The sequence below is a fragment of the Geotrypetes seraphini genome, chromosome 7, assembly GCF_902459505.1.
Source record: "Geotrypetes seraphini chromosome 7, aGeoSer1.1, whole genome shotgun sequence".
NCBI lineage: Eukaryota > Metazoa > Chordata > Amphibia > Gymnophiona > Dermophiidae > Geotrypetes > Geotrypetes seraphini.
The window spans coordinates 143,160,026-143,172,441 of record NC_047090.1 but is presented as its reverse complement, the minus strand read 5'-3'; the positions used below and the strand labels follow the sequence as shown (position 1 = coordinate 143,172,441).

The following is a 12,416-nucleotide window of genomic DNA, read 5'->3' as shown; positions in this document are numbered from 1 at the left end:
GCAGAAGAGCACAGAACACAGGGATAATATACTCACTGCGAAACACAGGACACACACATACACCTGGTTGATGTCTTCTTTTTTTTAAAATCTAGTGAGGATGGAGTAAGTGCAGGGCAAAAACTATAGAGAGATACAGGGGAGAGGTAGGGAACTGGCACCACCAGCTATACCCTGAAATAGGCATCCAGAAAGCCTACTCCCCTTGCTCCACTAAGTCAGCACAGCCAAAATAGGAGTATAGCTGTGTCTGAAGCCTTGCAGGCCACTCTAAACAGCAGATGAATCCAGGAGCAGGAGAGAGACCATCCATCTGCCTGCGGAGATGGAGAATACTGAAGTACCAATGAGCAGATCATCGAATATATGGCAGAGATCAACATGGTGCTCTTTATCACTTCCTGCTGGTAGATGGATACAACCCACTCGTCTGGATTCATCTGCTGCTGATGACAAGGAACACCACCTTCGCACAGGAGGGACCCAAGCCACCGCAAAGTTCACCTTCGTCTGGTTAAATAGTTGCTGGAACTCCAGTGCCAAGGGATAAAGTCTGGACATGGCCTTAGCAACCCTCAAGGACCCCTCTGGGGTCTCCTACTGCCACGTAACCAAGGTAGTAACGTACAGATGTGCAAGAAGAAAGGAGGTCTGAGTGTTAGAGCCACTCATGACCATACACTGGGCAGAGGAGGATGGAGCTTCCAGCTTCAATTCTTTAACAGCATTGGCAATAAAGTGGTGAATAGAGACTAACTTAAAGAGGCGGTGGATCCAAGGGACATCCCCTGGATAAAGAGCCAGGGAGGCCTCTTGACTGCCGGAACCAAATAGGGAACCAGAATCATCCAGGACTGTATGCAAGCTCTGAGACACAAGCGGCATGGAGTCCGACCTCCAAACCGGACAGTCTGGCACCAAAAGGTCACTGGAGCCAGGGCTTGGTTTGCTTAACCGAAAAGCAGACACATGAGAAGACGCTCTTTGGGCCAATGGCTGCGTGCACGCAGGCTGCACTATCCATCCTGGTCTCATCAGAAAGATTTTCCACATAAGATTTACAAATTCTAGGGAGAAGCCTCGTGCAGGGGAAGCAAATGAAGACTGCAGAACCACTGGTTGTGCTCTCATGGGTTCCGCAGACTCCACACATCTCCACTTCACATCATTGCAAAATAGGGGTTCCGAATAGGACTTTCTACCCATTTCCCAGACCCACAGCAGTTCACCAGCCCTGGAGGATATGGATGGGGCTAATCTCGAAGCTCTCACTCCTCCCTCGAATACACTGTGACACACATAGATGCTCCTCCGTCAGATATCTGGCACAAATTTTACAAGTAATGGTGTCCTCACATCCAGGAGTCCATTCCTGTCGATGATGATCAAAATCAAGGGGGTTTGAGGCAGATAAAATAGATTGGGAAAAAAATAGATTGAAATCCAAGATGGTTACCGCCAATAAAATCACGCCGAGACTTATTTAAAAATTCAACAACACAGAAAAAGAGGGTTTGGAGGTGGGAGGCCTATATCCTAACTGCAAAAACACTCACAATTGAGATTTTCATATCCACCCCAATTTTCCCAAAGGAAATAATGGGGCTGTACTCACAGTTCTGTGGAGGTGCCTGCCTATCAGCTTTTCTGTACAGCTGGAAAGAAGGAAAGTATTTTCTTTCTCAAATGCTTGCAAATTCAACTCCATAGAAACATAGAAATAGACGGCAGATAAGGGCCCACGGCCCACGGCAGATAAGGGCCCACGGCCCATCCAAATCAAAAACTATCTGGGCTGCCAGTAGGACCAACCCCAAGGTACCACCACGGTATCACGAAGAGTGACAGGGGTGGGTAAATTACACAGGGCACTCACAGCCTCCGCCTAAGCCACTGAGAAACTCAGAAGGTAAGCAGGCCCCCAGGGGAATGGACCCCGAGCACTTAAGTCTCACAGCAGGCTGGCTCCCTAAGTCCACCCAAAGGCTTGCCGGCAGGAATTTTGAAGTGGTATGCTCAAGCTTTAGCTCGTTCCCCTGATGAGGCTTTTTGTGGCGAAACAGGGGCCCTGTCAGGAAATTATTGAATTATTGGAAGGGGTCCGTTGGATAAACATCATTGTAGATGGAATAACTGAAAAAAAGAGCTACCGCTTCAAAGATTCTCTTCAAGAAAAAAAAAAAATCTTTGAAGCGGTCGCTCGTTTTTTTCAATAACTTCCCCTGATGCAGCAATAAAGCGAAACAGGGCCATGTCGGGATTCTAGGATTTTTTGCTCCTCTCCCATGCGTTACAATTACAGCAGCATTGAGAGACTAATATCAAACACTGCAGAGATTTTTTTCCAATACCAGAGGAAAGAGTGTTTCTAACAAGATTCTTATAAGAAAATTGATAGAAATAAGTTTTTGAGAAACTGATCATTTAAACGGAGTTTTTCTAGACCAAGGATGTGTTTTCCTATGGCTGCTGTATAACTGTCATAGAGCTTTTCCAGGTGACACTAATCCCTGGAAAATACTGAGGTCTTTTCTCTGTAATTCCTTGGAAGCTCTGTCTATATAATCTCTGGTTTGGTTTGTTCTGTGAATATCTTTTTGGTGATTCTATATAATATTTAGATATTCAGCTTGTATATATTTATTTTTGTCATTAAAAATAGGGACAAATAGTGATGATTTCTAGGTTTCTAGTAGTATTAAGTTGGTTGGGTTTTTTAATGCTATTATACTGTGGTGTACTAGTTTGTTTTTTTACCACTCAAATTTGTTTAGTATGATGCACTACAGGAACTATTTATCAAGATGGTTTTATACATATATATATATATATATATATATATATATATATATATATTTTGTTATGCATACTCTTTTGTAAAAAGCAGTACATATAACTAATAAAAATCACCAAACCCTTCAAATAATATGTGAGACACACTAAAACACCTAATGTTAGCACACTAATAAAAATCACCCATCATAATGGTCGTTTTAGGACCAGGACCAGTTTACAATGCACATCTTATTAATAATAGAAAAAAACAGCAAGCTACCAAACGATGTAGATACCGAACTAATGCAGGACTACAAAAAAGAAATACAAGAGAGTTATAGAAGAGCTGCTCTCGAGACATGCCTATCTCAAGTGTGACAAGTATCCCTCTCACAGCAAGATAACGAATGCGACTTTCTACCACTACTGTCCTAGCCAAAGTCAGCAACTCGTTAAATTCACCTGAGAAGCTCGCTCAGTGCTGCCGTTTCCCTTACCTCTACCGCTTACTCATCTCTAGTCCCCCGGCAACGGCCACTGCAGCTTCAGGATTGGAGGTGCAATTACAGCAGCCTCCGCCGGTGCGTCGGGTCACTACAGCGTGAACTTACGTAATTAGTGCGCATGCGCTGTGACGCTAACCTCGAGACCGGCGCCTTCCTCTGACGTAACTTCGGTTTCCGGGAAGGCGGGACGTGTCCGAGGGAGAGAAGTTGTGCTAGGAGGGGGTCGGTCACCGAAGAAGGAAAGCAACGGGAGTGGTGCTGGGTGATCTCAGGTATGAAGGACCGAGATGAAGGGGGGAGACATGTTAGATGGGGGAAGAGATAGCGGTTAGAGGGAGAGATGGCAAAAAACCACGGGGATGAGCGAGCGGTCCTCTGGTCTCCGAATGCCTGTGTCTTGGTTTCTCCATGGACAGAGAGATTCCTAGCCACACGCCGACGGAATCGACCCGGAATACGGCCAATTTAGAAAACTCTAGCGAAGCTTTCTCCGCCCTTGCACCTTCTGTATCACGATAACCTCGCCGTGCCCCCTATCAGTTTTTCTTTGTCCGCGGTTGTGGTATAACCCGATTTAACTTTTTCCCATCACCATTATTGTTGAATTTGACTTCTTTATCTCTAGAAAGTGGTGGTGCAGTGGTTAGAGCCTCAGCACCCGAGGTTGTGGGTTCAAATCCCACACTGCTCTTTGTGACCGTGGGCAAGTTACTTAATCCCCCATTGTCCCAGGTACATTAGATAGAGTGTAAGCCTGCCAGGACAGATAGGGGAAAATGTTTGAGTATCTGAGTATACATCATTTAGGTTATAAGTGGTATATAAATACTAAAAATAATAATAAATAACTGAAACCTAGATCTGCCCTGAAGACTGCTTCAGCTGCCGCCCTATTTAATGTAGTGTCTTGTATACCGCTAAATCTTTCAAAGAATTTGAGACGGTTTACAAAACAATTAAATTGACTTAAGTAATGGCCAAAAATCTAATCAAGTACTTTGAATTTCCCTCTCTGTCCCAACGGGCTCACAATCTATCCTTAGTACCTATGAAAGAAATAATTATTTACATTTACCTATAAAAGATATGGAAGAAAGAAAATATAATACAATAAATTCAATACTATAGGTGTGTAAAAGGCACAACAGAAGGGAAAACTGCAATATCAAAGAACTCCCCCCAAAAATCCTAAAAATAAAAGCAGGAAAAAAAATAGCAAAATTAAACAAGCCCATCAAAAATAAGCAGAACCGGTCATTCTGCAAATTTTTCCAACACTGCTGACTCAGAACGAGGGCTCTCTATTGCATCACAGTCTATATTCTTTAGCTCTCACAACATGGTATCTCTACCCCAACCAGTAAATACAGTATACTCTTTTGCTGTCGGCTATCATTGAAGCATTGAGGAAGCCTTTCACATGGCGTTGCTACCACTTCAAATGGGCTCGCTTTACATTGTGGTATAGTGTCATATCTCTGGATCATGTCCATTCTAGATTATCTCCTACACCTCTCTAATTCTGGACTAAAGACTAATTCAGTGAGAGTTCATCTTGGTGCTCTAACTGTTTTTAACGCTCCACTGGACAAATAACCTTTGGCAGTACATCCTCTGGTTTCTAGATTCATGAAAGGCCTTTATATAATACCAAGCCGCCTCCAGTGTTTTGGGGCCTTAATGTGGTGCTTTACACATTCATAAACCACTCTATTTGAATCAATTTTGACTTCATCTCTCAGGCACCTCATGTGGAAGATGGTCTTCCTCATTGCTCTCACATCAACACTCTGAGTCAGTGAACTCCATGTGCTAGTACCTGATACACCATTTATACTATTTTTTTGTCCCATCAAGGTGGTTCTTCGGACTCATCCAAAATTCCTTCCAAAAGTCATTTCAGATTTTCATCTCAACCAATTCATCAGTCTTCCAGTATTTTTTTCCAAAACCACATGTTCACCCTAATGAGGATGTACTTCACACATTGGACTGCAGACGTGCTCTAGCTTTCTACTTGGATAGAATCAAGTCTCACAGAACTCAGCTGTTCCTAGCATTTGACCAAAATAAGCTAGGAACCACTGTGACTAAGAAAAGAACTACCGGTATCTCCATGTGGATTGCAGACTATCTCATTCTGCTATGCTCTGATGCTAGAGGGTTGTGTTTCTGCTCATATGGTGTGAGTAATGGCAACTTCAGTCCTATTTAGGACATCTGTAAAACAGCCACCTAGTCCTCAGTTTATGCATTCATGACCTACTACTGCTTGAAAAATCTTTCCAGACAGGATAGTCAGTTTGGCCACAAAGTTCTCCAAAATTTAGTCTCCAAGAACTCCAAACTATGCTCTGTTATGGGAATCTATTAACCAGCCCCCAACTCACCCACCCTTTTAACTCAGGATGAGGTCCTTCTTGACCCCTCAAACTGTCCTCGAATGACCTAAAGGGTCCAAGATGAACCTTTGCTCCCTGACAGGAATCAAATCTTGAAGAGTCTTTTCTCCTTTCAAATAGACCTTCCTTTCTGTAGTTCAACCATATGCAAATTAGGTTGCAAATCAGTTCATCAAATCCAATGTAAATTTCATCCAGTCTTCTCTGTCACTGAGGAAAGCAACACTCTGGGGGAAATAGGGGTAGCCTGTTCCTAACACCCCCCACCTAGTCTTCCACAATGATTAGTATAACCCTATGAAGAACTAGGTTGACCTAGCTATTCACTGTTTAACCCCGGCCACCTATTGCCCATTCCTTGAGAGAGTTAAGTTCTGGTATACCCCTACCTCGAGGAAGCACTCTTGCAGGCATGTGGGATTTGTTGAGCTCTGGACTAGAGAATGAGACAGGGACAAATTTTTCTCTGTCCCTGTAAGAACTCATTTTCCCGTCTGGTCTCTGCCCCATTCCTGCATGCTCTGTCCTCATCTGCACAAGCATCAAACACTTTAAAATCATAAGTGTTTGAGACTTGTGTGGTTAAGGCAGAGCTTACAGGAAAGGGACAGCAACAAAACTTACAGGGACGGGGAAAATTTTGTCCCCATGTCATGCTCTACTCTGGACTAAAAGTGTATAGTATATAATGTTAGAAATAATGTTTTACTGTTTAATTGCAAAAATCCTATTTTAGATTTCAATTTAGCCATGGCAGAGATAAGTTGATACTACAGCCTCATATAAATATATTTTGTTTTCAAATTAGGTGACTGGTTGAAAGACTGCTAGAGAAGATGGCTGGTCAAATTTCAGAATCTGACCAGATTAAACAGGTAGTATGTCCAAATCTCCCTCAAACATTTGCCTTTCCCACTTACTAGCATACATTTTACACTGCAGCAATAAAGCAGTGATATCTGCATGGCTATTCATTTACAGAAAATAGTAGAAAAGCTGATATCACTAGTTGCATCCCACAGAAAGTAGACACTTTCAGCAGCAGCAGCAAAGAGCTTCTACTATAAGGAGACTGAACATATGGAGTTCTGAATCTTTTCTCTAGCTATGGCCTTTGAACCTGGTTAGAGTGTGGATCACCTTAAATTAGTGCCATTTGTTTTACCATTATTCATTATCATACTTACAGACATTTAATTTCTACAGTTCAAAGAGTTCCTTGGGACATATAACAGACTTACAGAAACTTGTTTCCTAGACTGTGTGAAAGATTTCACAACAAGAGATGTTAAACCAGATGAGGTAGGTAAAGTCTGTCTCTCTAATTTGCATTTTGCTGTCTTCTAAACGGGTGCTTAGTAATTTCTTTGACTAACCTACTTTAAAGATCAATATAGCTGGTAACCACTTAATATGATTTTGTACTGCACATTTAAACATGTAAAGCAGTCATACTAAAATGTATATGCATTTCTATTTAATCTGAACACAACTATTTCTCCATAGACGAGCAAGGGGATGCAGTCACACATCTAGGTACATCATCAGTGGATCCCGAGTGTCTTGAGTTCTCTAGCTCAAAGAAATCTTTTGGACTTCTCTGAACTTGTACTGAAGTTTCTATGGTGCTGCAAATCACTCCCTCCAACCAGTTTCATTAATCCATGGGCTAGTGACTAGCTCTCCCCCTTTTCCTCACAAATCACTGCAGGGAAAATCAGAAACACACAAAGAAAACCAAAAATCTGCTCATTTATCATTCTCATGGTTGTGTTGCTTCCTCAGATTAGTAGCTCTTCTGACCTCTCACCCTACCCCCACCCCAAGCTCCACTGGCCCCAGCACAGGTTTGAACGGGGAAACAGTTGCTGGAAAAAAGTGTATAGGCCGGGAAAACAAATTTTTTTTGGAGGGGAGGGGACCCTGGTGTATTATTTTGCAGGATCAATAAGGCAGAATTGCCATTAGGAATATTTTTGCATGGAACCAACTGTTACATAAGAAGAATTTTATGTAAAAAAGTTCAAATTGTGTAGCAATCTTAAAATTAAAGTAGAAGCTGTTAAAAAATAAAATTGCTGCTGGGAAAAGAGTTGAATAAGTGAGGCTTAGCTTTTTCCCAGGCCTCAGTGGCATCACTGTCCCTTGAGGAGCAGAGATTTTCTCTCCGACCAGATCCTTTGGTACCTAGAGGCAGTGGAATAGTGCAGTCAGGTTTAAAGGCATGGGCTGAGTTGGTTCAGATGCCCATCGGAAGAAGCCTCACTTTGTTGGGCTTGATGTCTGTGCCATTATAAGAGGAGTCTCTAGACCAAGGGTGCCCACACTTTTTTGGCTTGTGAGCTACTTTTAAAATGACCAAGTCAAAATGATCTACCAACAATAAAATTTTAAAAAACATAAAGCACACTGTACACATAGAAAATGTTAATTATCATTTATATTTGGGGGGTTTTCAAAGAGGTCAAGGCAGATGACTTTAAAATATGCAATGTCACCTCAGTAACAACTATACAAAAATAGACAAATATATCCCCTCCCTTTTTACTAAACCGCAATAGCAGTTTTTAGTGCAGGGAGCTGCGCTGAAATCCCCGCGCTGCTCTCGACGCTCATAGGCTCTCTGTTCTAAAATCTGCTACTGCAGTTTAGTAAAAGGGGGCCATAGTGCAAATATAGACAGCAGATATAAATTCTCAAAACGGACACATTTTGATCACTAAATTGAAAATAAAATCATTCTTCCTACCTTTGTTGTCTGGTGATTTCATGAGTCTTTGGTTGCACTTTCTTCTTCTGACTGTGCATCCAATATTTCTTCCCTTCTTTCTGCCTCCTGCATGCTTCGTCTCCTCCAGACCTCATTCCATTCCCCAACCAACATCTCTGTCCTTCCATGAGTCCAACTTTTTCTTCCTCTCTCCCTGCCTGCCCCCTACCAGCCGACATACTCTATTCCCTCCCCCAACTTTTTCTTCCTCTCTCCCTGCCCCCTCCCCTTTCTTTCTGTCTCCCTGCCCCCCTTTCTTACTTTCTTTCTTTCTCTCTGTCTTTCTCTCTTCCTGCCCCCTTTTCTTTCTCTCTCCCTGCCCCCTTTCTTTTTTCTGTCTCTCTCCCTGTCTGTCTTTCTGTCTCCCTGTTCTGCTTCCCTGTCTTTCTGTCTCCCTGCCCCCTTTTCTTTCTCTCTCCCTGCCCCCTTTCTTTTTTCTGTCTCTCTCCCTGTCTGTCTTTCTGTCTCCCTGTTCTGCTCCCCTGTCTTTCTGTCTCCCCTTTCTTTCTCTCCAAGTCACAGCCGAGGCTGTCATCTGGGAACAGGCCCCCAAGCTGCCGATGCCATTGCTGCTGAGTTCTCCCTGTTTCCCAACACTGCAACAGGCCAGCAGTCTCTCCCCCCCCCCCCCCCGGATGTCAATTCTGATGTCGGAGAGGAAGTTCCTGGCCAGCCAGGCAGCCTATCAGAGTATCAGCCTATCCCTGATGAAGAGATGAAACTCGAGTCGGGGGGACAGGGAACATAGGAAGATCGGCTGACAATAGCCTGTTTTAACTCACCAGCACTGTTTATTGGCACTTTATCACAATTGAGGAAGAACGTTAAGAAATCAACCACCCGACCCAGATAAGTACATTTCGATGGTCACACACAATCAGGGTGGGTAGGGGACAGTGAAGGTGATGATGGTCCCCTTGTCAACCTCAATTTAGTGATAACACTAAAGCACTGGTTGAAAGGTCTGAGTACTTCACTATTAATTAAGGATTTATTTTAAGAAGTTCATAATTTAATTAGAGCTGTGATAAATAGTAGTAGTTGAAGATTCTTATCACAGATTATAGAACTTTACCTCCCTATTAATTAGTTTATTAAATAAATGACAATTTTGCATGACGTTAAACTCTTTATAGTTTATAAATCTTTCCTTTTGTCTAAGTCTTAATAATAATGTTGTAATTTATAGCTAAAGAGACACATGATCAAGAAACTTTTATTTTACTTTTGTGATTATGATAAACATACCAAGGGCCTCAAAATAGTACATGGCGGGCCGCATGTGGCCCCCAGGCCGCGAGTTTGAGACCACTGGTCTATTGTCACTCCTAGTAGTTTTAGGTGGCGTTGTATGGGGTATGAGATGGAGTTTATTTCAAAGTTTGTTATGGTAGGGACCCTGTCATTTTCAAGAAGTAGGAACTTTGTTTTGCCTGGGTTTAGCTTTAGTTTGTGGTTTTTCATCCATTTTACTGTTTCTAGTGTCTTGTGTAGTGTGTTTATTGCTGTGGGGGTTGGTTGATCGCAGGGAAGGAGGATAGTGATATGTTTAGTTGGTCTAAGCAGGTGCCGAGTGAGGCGATATATAAATTGAAGAGTGGTTGGGATCCTTGGGGCACACTGCAGGGGTTGTACCAGGATTCTGATTTTTCTTTGTTTGTTTTTACCCTGTAGTTTCTGGATTGTAGGAATCCTTGGAACCATGTGTGTACCCTGCCTGTGATTCCTATTGTCTCCAATATTTATAGTAGTATGTTGTGATCAACCAGATTAAGTGCTGCGGTGAGGTCTAGTTGTATGATTAGCATTTTTTTGCCTTTGCTCAAGTGTTGTTGGGCTGAGTTCAGGAGAAAGCCTAGTAGTGTCTCTGTGCTGTAGTTGGTCCTGAAGCCTGATTGGGAGGGGTGGAGTATGTTGTGGAATCTATGACTATCTCTTCAATCTTGCCAAATAAAATCAAGTTTGCAATAAATAGTATTCAAAGGTAGATCACTCTGGGGATTCTCAGAACGCCACCCTGACTAACAAATAACCCAGTTTTGTGACTTACTATTTATAAAACTTCCTTTCTATAGTTAATATTTTATTTTAGTTTTTCTCATTTTGCTCAATTCATGTTCAATTCATATTAAATGCCTCTTCTCATATATTTTCACTTATTAACCAAAATTGCTTTTGTTTTAATATATCATTTCCTATATCCCCAAGGCGGAGGTACAGTATTTACCGGAGGTGAGAGATGTATAGGCCGCCCCCATGTTATTTTAAAACTCTTAGATAAGCTGCGGCTTATCTAAGAGTTTTAAAACCTAAATTGGCATTTCCTGAGGCCTATATATGGGGGCAGCCTATACAAGGGGAAATATGGTAATAAACCATACAATCAACAAAGGGACTACAACATCATCTGGTTTAATGATAAGAACAGTTAATAAAAAATAGAGCCTCCTTAATTATCAATTATTTGGATGTGTGAGGTTTTCATATGCAAGACATTTACAATGAACGGCAAGTTATTGATTGTGATGGGAAAGCTCTTGATCGGCCATTTACCTATAGCATTTTATTATCCAGATGAATTTTCCTAGATAGCAAATGCTATATTTTTTGAGTATGTAAAAAATACCCTTTTCTGTGACCTGTCTGTCAGATTGCATCAGATATATAGGAGAAACCCACTCAGACTAAAAAATACAGTGTAATGAACTTGTATTGTACTATTTCACATAGACTTGGTAGTATGAATTTCTAATCTGATAAAAGTGAACTAGTAAGTATGGTTATTCAACTAGTGCCTAATTTATTTTTAGTGATTTAACTATTCAATTGATTTTGTTCTCCCCTCCCATCCCCCACTCCTTTTCTAAGGTTACCTGTTCAGAGCATTGCTTGCAGAAATATTTGAAAATGACTCAGCGGATATCAATGAGGTTTCAAGAGTACCATATCCAGCAGAATGAAGCTTTAGCTGCTAAGGCAGGGATTCTTGGCTCTCGATAGGACAACTGAAAACAGTTTCTTAGCTGAGCTCTAGAATCACTGTCAAACAATGAGTGTATTGCTAATGAGTGATTTTTTTTTTTTTTTATATATATATAAGTGAACTGTTGGTGCATCTGCTGATTATTCTGAAGCAAGTATGATTTGACAAGAAGAGACTTCCAGATGGATTACAGCAGCAGTCAGCAATCATCTAAAAGAAATTTCTGTGAAATTTTTTTTTTTTTTTTTTTTTACTGTATAATGAAATAATTTCAGGACACTATTTTAACAGTTCTGCTTAAAGCAAGCCAAGCACTGAAATAGAAAATCTTATTTTTCTTCAACCAATGTTCAATGAAATCCCTACATTTGAAGCAGATTGTGTACATTTGTGGGACCTTTTTTTTTTATTTGCTGAAAGAGTAAACAAATAAAACATTTTCTGTTTTTTATTTTCTGTGCTGGAGTGTTTGAGATGTGATAGCAGGTTTATATGATCCTCCTGTCATGTTTGTCACCCTTTTAACAGAATAACACATGCCGAGCAAAGGACTGTTCGATTTTGGCTTGCTTCTTTTGAAGTTTGGTGTGTTAGTGTTCAGAGAGCTTTTAGAGTGCTGAACCTGCCTAATGCAATGGTTCCCAAATCTACTACTGGAGGCATCTCAGCCAGTCAGGTTTTCAGGCTATTAACAATTAATATCCATGAGACATTTGCAGGCATTGCTTCCACTGTATGCAAATCTCTCTCATTAATATTCATTGTGTCCTAATGCTTAGAGCAGCAAGGAGAGAACTAGGGAAGTTGGGGTTCAAATCCCAGAGATGTTCCATATGATCTTGTGCTACTCACTTAATTCCTCCATTACTTCAGCTGTAAACTTAGATGTGAACTCCCTGAACCTGAATGTAACTTGCTTTTGGCTACTGAGAAAAGCATGTGCTAAATCATAATCACTGCAGCTTCCAGTTCAATTGACA

The 12,416-nt window shown here is 41.4% G+C and overlaps 2 protein-coding genes across 6 annotated transcripts in view; one reads left to right on the top strand and one right to left on the bottom strand.

Annotated features, from left to right (window-relative positions):
- The window catches only part of KIAA0586 (KIAA0586 ortholog), a 397,462-nt gene extending 394,060 nt beyond the window's left edge, over positions 1-3,402 (bottom strand). For 2 of the 5 annotated variants that reach the window (XM_033951201.1, XM_033951204.1), the window contains exon 1: positions 3,273-3,402. The gene's annotated coding sequence lies outside the window, so the exon portion shown is untranslated. Of the gene's footprint in view, positions 1-3,138; positions 3,212-3,237 lie in introns of those variants that run through there. The other 3 variants (XM_033951205.1, XM_033951202.1, XM_033951203.1) reach the window with 3 other exon arrangements.
- Positions 3,403-3,407: 5 nt separating this feature from the next.
- On the top strand, positions 3,408-11,888 carry TIMM9 (translocase of inner mitochondrial membrane 9). The gene is made up of 4 exons (XM_033951206.1): positions 3,408-3,553; positions 6,492-6,558; positions 6,890-6,985; positions 11,322-11,888. Exons 2-4 carry the CDS (start codon positions 6,520-6,522, stop codon positions 11,451-11,453), a joined length of 267 nt encoding a protein of 88 aa, XP_033807097.1. The 5' UTR covers positions 3,408-3,553; positions 6,492-6,519; the 3' UTR covers positions 11,454-11,888.
- Positions 11,889-12,416: the final 528 nt, after the last annotated feature.